Raw genomic sequence first — 16,226 nt, forward strand, 5'->3', positions numbered from 1 at the left:
TTAGTCTGATATTTCTCTCAGTTCAGCAGTTTCCCTCTGCCTTTCAGTATAGCTATTTTATGTTTAACTCTGGCTATTTGAGATCAAGGACCACATTTGTCTAACACAATGTCTTATTCTGACAGAAAACAAATGTTTATTAAATATTTTAGACAATATCATCAAAATAAGGGAGAGCAAAATAATTGTCTTGTAAGTCTACTCCTTCATTGGGTTTTTGGGTTTGTTTGGTTTTTTTTTTTGCCATGCAGCTTATAGGATCTCAGTTCCCCAACCAGGGACTGAACCTGGGCCATGGCCATGAAAATCCAGGATCCCAACCACCAGGCCACCAGGGAATTCCCAACAAGTCCACTACTTTGCGGAGAAGGCAATGGCACCCCACTCCAGTACTCTGGCCTGGAAAAACCCATGGATGGAGGAGCCTGGTAGGCTATAGTCCATGGGGTCGCCAAGAGTCGGACACAACTGAGCGACTTCACTTGCACTTTTCACTTTTATGCATTGGAGAAAGAAATGGCAACCCACTCCAGTGTTCTTGCCTGGAGAATCCCAGGGACGGGGGAGCCTGGTGGGCTTCTGTCTATGGGGTTGCACAGAGCTGGACACGACTGAAGCGACTTAGCAGCAGCAGCCACTACTTTGAACAACACTATTAACAGCTTTCCATGAGAACAATAAATTCTTGCATTATTTCTGAATCACTTGTATGGTGTATTTAAATCTTTGACCTAATGCGAAGTGTGAAAAACACTCAGACCTCTGTGAAGAACCACAAAGCTACTGGATATCCTTTCAATTATGGTTGGAATTTCAGAATGACCACTAATGAGATTTAAGAGGATTCTGAAAATACCTGCATTACATCAGTGTCAAAATTCTCACTTCACTCTCACTTAGGACTCGATCAGATAAACACTACACTGTAGCAAGTGAAGAAAGGAGTCTCGGTCCAGGCCTTCCCTTCAGCTGCCTGGAGAACCAGGAGGAGGGGAGCTTAGCTCTCAGTGCTCCAGGCCCTCTGCATCTACTCCAGTCATCACATTCCTCACTGTGACAGCATGGCTTCACTGGTCTAACTCCTGGAAAGAACTGGTGCTCCTCACTGACCCCAGCCCAGATCTGGCTCGCTCTACGCTTTCTGCAGCCTCCCTGAATCTCTCCATGCCTTGTTCAAGGCCTCTGTACCCCTGTGCATCCCACTGCCGTTGTTCAGTCGTGTCCAACTCTTTACGACCCCATGGACTGCAGCACGCCAGGCTTCCCTGTCCTTCACCATCTCCCAGAGTTTGCTCAAACTCATGTCCATTGAATCGGTGATGCCATCTAACCATCTCATCTTCTGTCGTCCCCTTCTCCTGCCTTCAATCTTTCCCAGCATCAAGGTCTTTTCCAATGAGCCGGCTCTTCACATCAGGTGGCCAAAGTATTGGAGCTTCAGCATCAGCCCTTCCAATGAATACTGAGTGTTGATTTCCTTTAGGATTGACTGGTTTGATCTTCTTGCTGTCCAAGGGACTCTCAAGACGGTCTTCTCCAGCACTGGCCCCCAATTTGGATTCTACTAAGAAGCTTCTCAATGCTTGGAACAGTCTCAGGGTTTTTCCAGAACATCTGAAGACAAATAATACTTGAGGATTCTGCCTCAGCATTAAGATTTCTGACCTCTACCTCCTCAGGGCAATGTTGCAGTAACTTCCTTTAAATATGCACACAGACCAAAGACCTCAAGGACTCAAATACCATAGCGGTTTATCTGTGAATATCTTTCTAGCTGCGATGCTTTGATTCTTGAAGTAGGAAACCTGCTGGTAAAGTCATCTAGTTAGTATCACCTGAAATGGCAGTACTCATCATTTTCTGAGTTACTGACTCATTCCTTCCCTCAAACCACCCACCAAACTGGTCTCCCCTTTGACTCCCCATGCAGGCAGTCCGGGTTCAATGCCTGGTCAGGACACTAGATTCCACAAGCAGCAACTAAAACATCCTGAGTGCTGCAACTAAGACCCAGCACAGCCAAATAAATAAAAATAAATTTTTTAAAACCATGCGATCATTTTAAAGTTAAAACAATACTTATCTACTTGTTTAGTCTTAAGGTTTTTTTGTTTTTGTTTTTTTTTTAAGAAATCTTAGGATGATGGAAATTCAGGATTGCAGAACCAGTTATTAAAAAAAAAACAACAGCGCAACACATCAGGTGCTCTGGTTTTTGTAGCTGCCACCAGGGATGCCTCCTGATAGCCAGGCTCTGATGGTCAGCAAGACGTCCGTTCATGGGTCCCACAGGACTGCAAGTGCTCCTACGGATGAGGAGCAGGCAACTGGTCTAGAGAGCGGCTGTCATGACGGACACCTGGGAGGGACTGAACCCATATGACACACTCACCCCAAAGGCAGCTTCAGGTATCCAGGGAGACCCTAACTGAGTGCCCCATCACTGACAAGCCAAGAGTGGGCTGTGTCTGTTGAGGAGGACAACAGGGCTTTCACTTGGTCCTGGTTGCACCCAGGTGCGACCCCGTGATGGTCTAACTGTGAAACCCATTTCAAGTTGGTGCCCCATCAGCTGGCCTACTGAGAAAACAGTTCTTCACAGGTTCTCTCCAGGGCACAGTGTGAAGACAGCAGACTGAATACACCCCAGACTCTCTAGAAGAGATCTATTACCTTATCTTCATAGCTGGGGCCTGAAGAGCAAGCAGGCTTCTAATTAAACATACACCCAGGGGCTATAATTCTCTCCAAAGACTGGAAGGGCCAGCAGGCCCCATCTCTGCACCCCCCTCTGCCCCATCTGTGGTAGCCAGTGTCTCTGAGAAAGGACCCAGTGCCAAGGTAGTCACCTATAGGGAACATCCCGGGACAGCCTCGCTCCGGAAGTCAGTAGGGCTTGTCTTCCTCAGCTCAACAGGACTGCAGCAAACAGACACAGGAAACTGGCTCTCCTGCCAGGCTCAGTGTAGAGGGAACATTTGTATACTTTAAAAGCTGCTGCCTGAGGGTCTGGGTCTGGCTTCACACCAGCCTGAATTTAGGTGCTGACTGGGATCCTCCCCTTTGGGCCAGTGACAGACCCGGGCACAGCCTCAGCTACTGAGAGCCAAAAGCAATACAGTAGGCTGCTTGGAAAATTAAAAAGGTATGAGATACAACAAGGTACAAGTGCAGGGCTGAATGAGAAAGCTCATCTCCTATGAGACTAGTCATTCAGGATCAGATGGGGTGCCTGTTTTATCTAAAAAAGGGTGTCAAGAAAAATGAAGAAACAAAAGAACAGAATCCAAACAAAAGACCAAGATAAAGCCTCAATAAAAAAAATTGGGCTTCCCAGATGGCACTACTGGTAAAGAACCTGCCTGCCAATGTAGGAGACGTAAGAAACATGGGTTTGATCCCTGGGTCAGGAAGATCCCCTGGAGGAGGGCACGGCAACCCACTCCAGTATTCTTGCCTGGAAAATCCCATGGACAGAGGAGCCTGGCAGGCTGCAGTCCATGAGGTTGCAAAGAGTCAGACATGACTGAGGGGACTTAGTACACACAAGCGATTTACCCGATAAGGTTTTAAGTTACAATAGAGGCTAAGTTCAGGAGAACAACATATGAACAAAGTAAGAATTTCAAAAGACACAGAAAATGTAAGCAAGCAGAAATCTTAAAACTAAAAAATATGAAAACTGAAAAAATATGACAGAGGGTTCACCAGCAGACTAGAGGAAGCAGAATGCAGGAAGAAACTAACTTGGAGAAGAGAAGAAACAAACCAGTAGACAGGGCGGTGCAAGTCAGAGCAGCAGAAAGAAAAAAGGATGAAAACAGCTTAAAGGACTTAGAGACACCACCATGCTACCAACATTCGCATGGTAAGGGTCTCTGAAGGAAAAGAGGTAACTAATTTGAAGAAACAATGGCTGTAAGTTTCCCTAACTGGAGGAAGGAAACAGACACTCAGATCCAGGAAGCTCAGGGAGTTCCAAAAAGAGATGAAGACACCCACACCATGACATGTTATAACTCAAACGTCAAGACGAGGAAAGACTCTTAAAAACTCACAAGAGAACAACTTGTTATGCACAAGAGAACCCCCAAAAGACTAAGCAGTTCTTCAGCAGAAACTCTAGGACAGAAGGGACTAACAGCTGAAAGAATACTCCACCCTGAAAGTCCTTCAGATTTGGAGGTGAGGTAAAGAATTTCCCAGACAAGCGAATACTGGAGTTTATCACCACTAGCCCAACCTCAAGAGAAATTTTAGAGATTTAAGTTGAAACAAAAAGGTGCTAATTAGTAACAGGAAAACACAGTTTAAATCCCAATGGTAAAAGTAAATATAGAAAATTTAGAATAGCCTAAAGCTATAAAGATGGTGGACTAATTACTTATAAAGCTAGAATAATCATTGAAGACAAAAAATCAAACATCTGTAACTACACTCATTTGTTAAGGGCAACACAGATAAAAGGATGCAAACTGTAACATCAAAAGCATAAAAAGGGTAGGGGGGTATAAAATGCAGTGACAAGAATCCCACCTTGCCACTTTTACTCAATACACTACTAGACGTCCTAGCCAGAACAACTAGGTAAGCAAAAGTTAGAAAAGGCACCCTTCCAAAAGGAAGGGAAGAAGTAAAACACTTACTATTTACAGGTAACACATTATAAATATGAAGAAAACCTAAGATTCACCAAAAACTATTAGAATTAATAAAATCAGTAAAGCTGCAAGATACAAAATCATACACAAAACTGTTGCATTTCTATACACTAAAAATACACTATCAGAAAGAGAAATTAAGAAAATTCCACTTACAATTGCATCAAACAGAGGTATCAATTTAAATAAGGAGCTGAAAGACCTGTACACTGAATCCAATTAAAAACTGGGCAGAGGAGCTGGACAGACATTTTCACAAAGACAGCCAGCCAACAGATACAGGAAAAGGTGTTCAACACCATCAGGGAAATGCAAATCAAAACCACAACGAGGTATCACCTCACAGCACAGGAAACAATTGAAATGTTCTATAGAAAAGTAGCCCAGAGTACTACCATAGTAAAAAACCTGCTTAAGGTTCTCAAACATCGTGTCTTAAGGCGAGTGCAGAGAAAAAGAGTAAGCTGAGCAGTCAGGCAATAAAAGGGAAATTTATTAGAGGAAAAAGAGAGGGTGACTGGCTCTTATGGAGAACCAGTGTCCTCCCTTTCTGATGGGGTCCTTCTTATACCCCACCAATGAAAAATTCTCTGAAGGGATGGTTAATTTTTAGCCTGTAGTTGAGTCCTGTGGTCACGCAGCTGAAGGTCTGGAATCTGGTGGTCTCACAGCTTTGAAAAGATAGGGGCCAGTGAGAAAACAAAATGCCATTTGGGCAATTTGGTCAGTCTCGCAGATCACCGTGATTTTATTCTTCATTTGCGAGGCAGACATAATGAGCCATCTTATCAATTAGACCCCATGTGAGCCCTAGCATCTTCAATTTTTAAGTCCATAAGGATAATCTGGAAATCTTGTTAATAACAGAAATTGAGTCCTAGACCCAGAAACTGAAACATAAGTCTGAAACAGAGTCCAGAAATCTGCCCCTTAACCCTCTTGTGCTGCTTCTAAGTCACTTCAGTCGTGTCCGACTCTGTGTGACCCCATAGACGGCAGCCCACCAGGCTCCCCCGTCCCTAGGATTCTCCAGGCAAGAACACTGGAGTGGGTTGCCATTTCCTTCTCCAATGCATGAAAGTGAAAAGTGAAAGTGAAGTCGCTCAGTCGTGTCCGACCCTCAGCGACCCCATGGACTGCAGCCCAGCAGGCTCCTCCATCCATGGGATTTTCCAGGCTAGAGTACTGGAGTGGGGTGCCATTGCCTTCTCTGTTAATCCTCTGTATCAGGGTCCAAGGGATACAATTTAAAATTAAGATTTTTTTTCTCAGAAGTTCTACTTCAAAACTTTCATTCTTTCTTAGGAATAAGGGAAGGAGGAAGGAATTGGCACCTACCTACTCAAGGCTACGAGACCATTGGATTCCAGACCTCCAGCTACATGATTACAGGACTCAGCAACAGGCTAAAAATTAACTATCCCTTCAGAGAATTTTTCAATGGCGGGGTGTAAGAAGACCCCATTAGAAAGGGAGGACACTGGATCTCCTTAAAGGCCAGTCACCCTCTCGTTTTCCCTCTAATAAATTTCCTTCTCTTGCCTGACTGCCCGGCTCACTCTTTTTCTCCACATGCGCCTTACAATAGCAAGGTAGAGAAATTTTTGAAACTTTGCTGCACTGATTATTCTAATTGATGTTTATAAAAGTATAAGTGAAAATTCTCTGAAAATAGAGAAATGGACAGTCATCGCCACAAAATTTCACACACAAAAATTCTCTGCAAATATAAATTGTCATCCCCACAAAAAATATTGCTTTTTGACAACACAGGTACAAAAGTTACCAGACAGTAATGTTAGAACCTATTAGAGATGAATATGAAATCTAAAACCAGTAATGTAAAAGTTTTGATAACCAACTGCAGGAAGAATTAAACGCACTAGTAAGCTGTATTAGAAATGTGACTGAAATCTGGAAGAGTATAAAATGGGTTATCTCTCAACTTTATGGATGACATCCGATGAGCGATCAGTTGTCCTCAAAGACAATGCCCGTTTCATCTACATATACCTTTAAATGCTGCAAAAATTTAGAATAAGATTTTGGGGTTCTTATGTTCAAGTTGATTCATACAATGAATCATACAATCATACATTTCAGACGACTCCAGATGGTGTCAAGGAACACACTTTGATGCAAAGTCTTCCACAGCTATGTTTCTAAACCTGGCAAATCACCAAATCACAAGTATTTGAGCACTAGTTAAAAATACAGACACAGATTGCATGAAACGGCTTAGGAATTTAGGAATTCTTTCAATAAATATCCAGGGAGATTGTTATGATAAGCCATTGAGAAATATGGTCATATGACATCTACTCTAAATAGAATAACATTTTTTTACCCATTTCCCACCCATTGAACAGACAAAAATACAAAGTTTGACAATGCTCTCTGGTAATGAGGCTTTGAGAAACACATATATTACTGATATAAGTGTAAAGTAGTACAATTTCCATAAAAAGTGAGTTGCAGTATCTACCAAAACTGTAAATGCAGATACTCTCCAACCCACAAATACCACTTCAGGTTTTAGTCTATAAATATATCTACATACAAAAAGCAACATATGTAGAATTTTATTCACTGAAGTACCAACTATAATAGCAAAATTCTTGAAACAAAAGAGGAAGTACTAAACAGACAAGATAGTGAAAGAGATCCAAAATATTATCACTACCTGGAAAAAATACAGCACCATTTAGGCCAGTATATAAAGCACGCTCAAATTTGTGATAAAATAAGGGGGAAATAAACAACCAGAAAAGAAAACACAAACTAAACCCAAAGCTAGCAGAAGTAAGCAGCCGAGATGAGAACAGAAACAAATGAAATACAGAACAGAAAAAATAAATTAAAATTACTGAAACCTAAATTTGGTTCTACAAAAAGATCAACAAAATTGACAAACCTTTAGCTAAATGGACTAAGGAAAAAAAAAAGAAATATATGCTAAAATGAAAGTGGGAATATTATCACTGTTTCTACAGAAATAAAACAGACTATATGAAAAGTGCACTATGAACAAATGGACACTAAAAAACTGAATAACCTAGATGAAATGGACAAATTCCTAAAACACAAAACCTATTAAGACTCACAAGGAAACAGAAAATCTGAATAGGCCCAGTAACTAGTGAAGAGATTGAATCAGTAGTCAAGTCTCTCAAGAAAGAAAAACCCTGGATCTGATGGCGTCTTTGGTGAACTCGACTAAATATATAAAAGAGAACTATACCAATCCTCAAAATTTTGCTAACAGTTGAAAAAGGAACACTTTCATTCTATGAGGACAGTATTACCCTGATACCAAAGCCAGACAACTACAAACCAATATCCCTTATGAACACTGATGCGATCCTCACCAAAATACTAATGAACAGAACAGCATATTAAACAGATTAGACATTTCTTAACAAATGGGGTTCATTATTGGGAGAGAAAGTTAGTTCAACATATAAGAACTGTTCAAAGCAATACATCATATCAACAAAATGAAGTGGAAAAAAACACAATCATCTCATTGATATATAAAAAGCACTTGACAAAATTCAGCACCTTTTATAATAAAGACACAAAAGGCACAGGAGGAAGCAAAGGCCACATAATGAAAGCCATATAATGCAAAACCCATGGCAAACGTTATACTTAAAGGTGAAAGACTAATTATTTTTCCTCTGGGATCATGAACAAGGCAAGAATGCCCACTCCCAACACTACTCTTCCACACATAGTACTGGAAGTTCTAGCCAAAGCAGTTAGGTTAAGAAAAAGAAATAAAGGATATCCAGATTAGAAAAGAAGTAAGTGTTAAGTGTTAGTCGCTCAGTCGTGCCCGACTCTTTGTGACCCCATGGACTGCAGCCCACCAGGCTCCTGTGTCCATGAGACTTTCCAGGCAAGGATACTGGAGTAGGTTCCCATTTCCTTCTCTGAAAAGAAGTAAAATTATCTACATTTTCAGATATGACCTTATATGCTTAGAGTTTAGCAAACCTTAACAACTTCACAAAAAAGCATTAGAACTAATAAATTCACCAATGGAACAGGATAGTCAGGGCACAAAAAACAATTGCAATTCTACACATAAATAGTGAACAATCAGGAAAAAACACAAAGACAATTCCATTTTCAAGAGCATCAAAAATAATAAACTACTTAGGAATTTATTCAATCAAGGAAGTAAAAAACTTGTACAATGGAAACCACAAAACACTGCTAAAAGAAATTAAAAACAATCGTAGAAACAAAACTGGAGAACTCGCATGTCCTGATTTCAAAACTTACTATAAAGCTATGGTATTGAAAATGGTATAGTACTGGCACAAAGACAGACAGACAAATGGAAGAGACAGCCTAAAATAAACCCTCATATACATGGTCAAATCATCTCTGACAAGGGTCTAAAGACCATTCAATGGAAAAAGACCATCTTTACAACAAATGGCACTGGGAAAATTGGATAACCACACACAGAAGAATGATGATGGACCCTTATCTAACACCATATAAATATATATGCGTGTGTATACTTTGTGTGGATCACAATAAACTGTGGAAAATTCTGAAAGAGATGGGAATACCAGACCACCTGACCTGCCTCTTGAGAAATTTGTATGCAGGTCAGGAAGCAACAGTTAGAACTGAACATGGAACAACAGACTGGTTCCAAATAGGAAAAGGAGTACGTCAAGGCTGTATATTGTTACCCTGCTTATTTAACTTATATGCAGAGTACATCACGAGAAACGCTGGACTGGAAGAAACACAAGCTGGAATCAAGATTGCCGGGAGAAATATCAATAACCTCAGATATGCAGATGACACCACCCTTATGGCAAAGTGAAGAGGATCTCAAAAGCCTCTTGATGAAAGTGAAAGTGGAGAGTGAAAAAGTTGGCTTAAAGCTCAACATTCAGCAAACGAAGATCATGGTATCTGGTCCCATCACTTCATGGGAAATAGATGGGGAAACAGTGGAAACAGTGTCAGACTTTATTTTTTGGGCTCCAAAATCACTGCAGATGGTGAATGCGGCCATGAAATTAAAAGACGCTTACTCCTTGGAAGGAAAGTTATGACCAACCTAGATAGCATATTCAAAAGCAGAGACATTACTTTGCCAACAAAGGTTCGTCTAGTCAAAGCTATGGTTTTTCCTGTGGTCATGTATGGATGTGAGAGTTGGACTGTGAAGAAGGCTGAGCGCCTAAGAATTGATGCTTTTGAACTGTGGTGTTGGAGAAGACTCTTGAGAGCCCCTTGGACTGCAAGGAGGTCCAACCAGTCCATTTTGAAGGAGATCAGCCCTGGGATTTCTTTGGAAGGAATGATGCTAAAGCTGAAACTCCAGTACTTTGGCCACCTCATGCCAAGAGTTGACTCATTGGAAAAGACTCTGATGCTGGGAAGGATTGGGGGCAAGAGGAGAAGGGGACGACAGAGGATGAGATGGCTGGATGGCATCACTGACTTGATGGACGTAAGTCTGAGTGAACTCCGGGAGTTGGTGATGGACAGGGAGGCCTGGCATGCTGCGATTTATGGGGTCGCAAAGAGTCAGACAGGTCTGAGCGACTGATCTGATCTGATATATATATATATATATAAACTCAAAATGGATCAAAGATCTACACGTAAGACCTAAAACAATAAAATTCTTAGAAGAAAACATGGGACAAAACATTCCTGACATTCAATTTGAAAATGATTTCTTGGACATGACACCAAAGGCAAAGGTCACAAAAGAACAAACTAACATACTGGACTTCATGAAAACTAAAAAACCTTTTGTGTCAAACAACATTATCAACAGCATAAAAAGGTAACTCATTGAATGGGTAAAAATATTTGTAAATCATATCTGATAAGGGACTAATGTCCAGAATATTTAGAGAAGTCCTAAAACAACAAAAACAAAATTGGCAAAGAACATGAATAATCATTCCTCCAAAGACTATAGAGAAATAGGCAACAATCACGAGAAAGGACGCTCAACACCACTAATCATTACGGAAATGCAAATCAAAACTATGAGATACCACCTCACATACACAAGAGTGACAACTACCCAAAAAACCAAACAAGTTTTGGTGAGGATGTGGAAAATTTAGAACACTTAATTCACTGTTTGTGGGAATGTAAAATGGTGTGTGTTCACATGTGTGTGTTCAGCTGCTCAGTCGTGTCCGACTCTTTGCAACCCCATGGACTGTAGCCCACCAGGCTCTTCTGTCCATGGGATTCTCCAGGCCAGAATACTGGAGTGGGTTGCCCTTCCTTACTCCAGGGGATCTTCCGACCCAGGGATGGAACCCAGGTCTCCTGCACTGGCAGGCAGACTCTTTACAACTGCATCCCCTGGGTACAGGTGCTTTAAAAAACAGTATAGGAGACCCCCCTCCCCCCAAATTAGCTCAACCTTGGAAGCAACCCAAGTGTCCATCAACAGATGAATGGATAAGCAAAATGTGGTATAACTGTGTGTACAAATGTATGCCCGCACACACATACACAATGGAATTTTACCCTGCCTTAAAATGGAAGGTGATTCTGCAATATATAACATGGATGAACTCTGAAAACATGAACCAAGTAAAATAAACCAAATATAAAAAAGACAAACACCCTGATCCCACTTACATGAGGTTGCTGCACTAGTCAAAATCGTAAGAGACACAAAGTACCAAAATGGTTGCCAGGGGCTGGGAGGAGGAGAGAATGGGGCATTACTGTTTACTGAGAACAAGATGAAAAGAGCTAAGGGAATGGACAGTGGTGATGGTTGCATGACAACGTCAGTATATTTAATACCTCTGAACTGTACACTTGTAATGTTTACATGCACTTGTGATGCCTGCTGTTCAGTCACCAAGTTGTGTCCTTTACCGCAATTAAAAAAAGAAAAGTAAAATATCCCTATAAAGATACCTAAGAAATGCAAAACAGCTGTTTCCTACAGTGAGAGAATAAGGCTGGCTAGAGGACCTTGAAGGAAGGGAACAGTACACACTATGTACCCTGCTTTTCTTCACTTAAATGTTGAGTCACGTTAACTGATTACTTCCTCAAAGACTAATACACAAAAAAATCTTGGCAGCACTTGGAAACATTAATAATTGTGAATATATCTATTACTACACATAACAGTTGAAGGGGTGGGAATCCTTTTAGAGACTTTTGGCATTTGCTATCTAAAAGTACCTAAATCCGGCAAAAACAGGAAAAAATATAGTTGAGTCATGCTCAACTTAGGGAACTGTTTATTGAAAAGTAGGTTCAACCGCCGACTATTAGTAAATACTTCCTCTTTTAGTCACGATTTTCACATCCTTTCTTAAAATGCCCAAACATAACGAAAAATTAATGCTGCCAAAGATAAATATGTACTATAACAGGATGACTATTTCCTGAACCTATTAAAAGACATTCCCTTAATTCTGTAGCACAATCTGATTTATAATGTTTACATACCATTTAAAGAACAAAAGTTTGTAGAATTAAGTTGGTAACAGAGCAAATGAAAACATACATTTTCACTGTTTGCCCTCAACCTCAAATAGAAAAGCTTAAAGGAACAAACTTTAAACTGACCATTTATATACATTTGAGATACAGCTAACCAGCCTGTGGCTCTTCTTCCATGTCATTTTCCTTTTTAGTCAGGAGTTTTTTCTTCGAAACACTGGATGTTATGAGCTTGGTAAACCAAACCTACTTTCTAGGAAGTGCACACGATATTTAAAATAACAGTAAATGTACATGATATTAAAAATAACAGTAAATGGGTGTGCGGACCACATACACAACACAGACTAGATAAACCTAGACATTTCTTTTTAAAATCGGCATCATACAAGACTCCACGATGATATAAGCACGTTTTGGTGAAAGGGGAAACTTTCCGTAGTTGTTAAGTTTCCGCCTTCCCGTCATTATAGGGAAATCCTGGAAGGAAAGCTCGGAAGGCTCTGAAAGGCGAGCCCTCCGGGAACGTTTCCTGCCGCGCTCACCCAGCCAGGAGCTCTTCTCCCTTTCCTCCAACTTCTCTACAAACCAGCGCCGCGAGCAGCCTCCCCACCCCCTTCCAGAAAGTCAAGGCTGCGCCCGCCGAACACCACCTCCCTCCAACTCCGGACGTTCGGACGCGGCCGCCGCCGCCGAGGGCGACTCCGCACACCCGGATCGCGGCACAGGGACCAGAGCCGGCGGCTGCCCCCGCACCGGCCCCGGGCCCACCCAACACGAACAAAAAGAGTCGCGGCGGACGGGGGGCTGCCTGCGTCGTCCCCGGCCGGGCCTCAAGCTCCCTCCCCGGCCCCCTCTCCGGACGGGGACCCAGAAACCCGCAAGGCCGCGGGCGGGCAGAGGGGCGCCGTCGCGCAAACTTACGCCCCCGGGCCGGCTGGGCGCCGCGAGGGGCGCGAAGCGGAGCCCACTAAGGAAAGGCCGCCGCCGAAATGTCCCCAGCCCAGCGGCCCCGACTCCCCCAGGTTTCCCGCTCCCCGTCCCCGCGCCCGAGACGCCGCGCGAGCGTCCCCCGGTGCCCCCCAGGGCTGCTCACCGAGGCCGCTGAGACCCGCGCTCCGCCACCGGTCACTGGCTCGGACTTCTGAAACCCAGAGGGAAGAGGGCGGCGCGCTCCCGAGGACCGCCCGCGCCGCGCGTCACCGCACCGCCCCCGCTTTCCGCCCGCGCAGGCGCGCGGCGCCCGGTCAGGTGACCCGGTCCCCATGGTAACAGGGCGGGGGGCGGCTCTCACCTCCTGCCGCTCTAGCCCACCTGCTCCTCTCCCCACAGTTCCTGCACTTCGGCCCTGTACCACCTGCCTACTGCTGCTGTTCACCTGCGCACATGCTCACTTGGTTCCCATCACCTCCAACAGAGTCCTGAGAACCTGTCGTTCGGCGATTTCCTGGCCAGCGTTAGACTTCCACCACACTCACAGGCTGTTAAACATTCCTCCCACTAACCCTTCTGGACTCCTGCCTTCTTTGCGCTATAACTTTTCTCTTTGGTTTTTATTACTCTTTGTCTGTCTGATTTAAGTTTGCTGGTTGTTGAAGGTTATGTGTCGTAGTCCACAAAAGTAATACCTGTATCCTAATCAAAAACTGAAAAACTATTAGGAACTGTCCTAAGAACATAAGGTATACGGTAGTCTTAATTTGGTGCTTACATCAAAGGTAGATACAACCATCTTCTTTAGGGGGCAAAGACACTGAGGCACATTTTACCTACGTTTTCCATACTTACCATGGAATAGCAGTACTTGAAAAAACAGCATTAACTTAGAAGCATTTTATTTCTAGCTAAATTATTTAGTGCCATGATAATTTAACCTATGGTTAAATAAAAATCTGAGCATAAAAGAGATGACAATAAGATGAAAACTTAAGACTTCAAAGAGTTGTTGGTCTAACTAATAGACATGTAAAAACAACTGGAACGGGAAGAAAGAAATAAAATTGCTTTTGTTCACAGGCGACATAGTTACTTAGAAACTCCCGAAGAACTGACCCCCCACACAAAAAAACCTAAAACTAATAAGCAATTACAGCAGGGTCGCAGGATTCAAGGTTAACATACAAGAGCCAATTGTTTTCCTATATGACAGCAATGAACAACTGGAATTTGAAATTAAAGACAATATCACTCAGCACAAAGAATGAAACAATACTTAGGTATATCTAACAACATATGTAAAAAATCCATATGGAAAAAGCTAAAATTCTAATGAAAGGAATCAAAGAAGATACAAATAAATGGAAAGAAAGTCTGTATTCATGAAGAGGAAGAATCCCTACTGTCAAGACATCAGTTTTCCCGAAGTGGATAGATTTCACAAAACCTCAGTCAAAATCCCAACAAGGTATTTTTTGAACATCAAGAAAATGATCTAGAAGTTTCTTTGGGAAGACAGAAGTCTCAGAAGAGCCAACCCAAAATGGGAGAAGAACAACAAAGTCACAGGCTTGTGTGTGCCAACATCAAAATGTATTATAAAGCTACAGTAATCATGTAGTCAGGTATGGATGTGAGAGGTGGACCATAAAGAAGGCTGAGCACCGAAAAATTGATGCTTTAATATTGTAGTGCTGGAGAAGACTCTTGAGAGTCCCTTGGACAGCAAGGAGATCAAACCAGTCAATCCTAAAGGAAATCAACCCCAGATATTCACTGAAAGGACTGATGCTGAAGCGCCAATACTTTCTCCACCTGATGCAAACAGATGACTCATTGGAAAAGTCCCTGATGCTGGGAAAGATTGCGGGCAGGAGAAGAAGGGGACAACAGAGGATGAGATGGGTAGATTGCATCATTGACTCAATGGTCATGAATATGCACAAACTCCTGAAGATCATGAAGGACAGAGAAGCCTGGCATGCTGCCGTCCATGGTGTCACAAAAAGTTGGACACGGCTTAGCAACTAAACAACAACAGCAGTAATCAAGGCAGTGACTTCCCTGGTGGCTCAGAGGGTAAAGCGTCTGCCTACAATGTGGGAGACCTGGGTTCCATCCCTGGGTCAGGAAGATCCCCTGGAGAAGGAAATGGCAACCCACTCCAGTACTCTTGCCTGGAAAATCCCATGGACAGAGGAGCCTGGTAGGTTACAGTCCATGGGGTCGCAAAGAGTCGGACACAGCTGAGCGACTTCACTCACTCACTCAATCAAGGCAGTATGGTAACTGCAAAAGACTAAAAATGTAGATCAATGAACAGAATACAGAACCCAGAAATAGACTCACACAAGTATATTCAATTGATCTTTAACAAAGGAGCAAAGGTATTCAACAGACAAAGGGTAGTCTTTTCAACAGATGGTACTGGGGCAACCGGGCCTCCACATACAAAAATTTAATCTAGACGAGACTTTACACCTTTCACAAAAATTAACTTGAAATAGACCATAGATCTACATTTATAACTCAAAACAATAAAACTTCTGTAAGGTAACATAGGAGAAAATCTAGGTGACCTTTGGTTTGGTCATAAATTTTTAGATACGACACCAAAAGCACAATCCATGACAGAAAAAATTAATAAGTTAGACTTCATTAAAACTTAAAAATTCTTCTTTGTGAAAGACAGTGTTTAGAGAATTAAAAGACACCAACTCTATTCTATCCCATGGACTGTAGCCTGCCAGGCTCCTCTGTCCATGGAATTCTCCAGACAAGAATACTGGGGTGGGTTGCCATTTCCTTCTCCAGGGAATCTTCCCAACCCAGGGATTGAATCCAGGTCTCCTGCATTGCAGGCAGATTCTTTACCATCTGAATCACCAGGGAAGCTCTTATAGAGAATGAAAAGACAAATCACAAACAGAGAAGATATTTGCAAATCAAAAAATCTGATTACACATCTAATCAAAGACTTGCACATAAAATATTTAAAGAACACCTAAACTTCAACAATAAGAGCCCAGTTTAAAACTGGGCAAAAGAGCTGAACAGACACTTCACCATAGATAGCAACTGAGTGTATGAAAAGAGGGTCCACAAGCATGACATTAGGGAATTACAAATTAAAGCAACACTTTGAAATACACTACTGCA

At 42.3% G+C, this 16,226-nt stretch overlaps 1 protein-coding gene across 2 annotated transcripts in view; it reads right to left on the bottom strand.

Annotated features, from left to right (window-relative positions):
- SDCBP (syndecan binding protein) overlaps positions 1-13,629 on the bottom strand; it is a 34,708-nt gene extending 21,079 nt beyond the window's left edge. For both annotated transcript variants that reach the window (XM_086336900.1, XM_086336899.1), the window contains exon 1: positions 13,228-13,629. In XM_086336900.1, coding sequence (XP_086193026.1) covers positions 13,228-13,398 — 171 coding nt within the window. In that variant the 5' untranslated portion in view covers positions 13,399-13,629. The remainder of the gene's footprint in view (positions 1-13,227) is intronic.
- Between the last annotated feature and the right edge of the window lie 2,597 nt (positions 13,630-16,226).

This window comes from Bos grunniens, chromosome 14 (genome assembly GCF_055505025.1).
Source record: "Bos grunniens cultivar Pamir isolate PY7600 chromosome 14, Bosgru_T2T1.0, whole genome shotgun sequence".
Taxonomy (NCBI): Eukaryota; Metazoa; Chordata; class Mammalia; order Artiodactyla; family Bovidae; genus Bos; species Bos grunniens.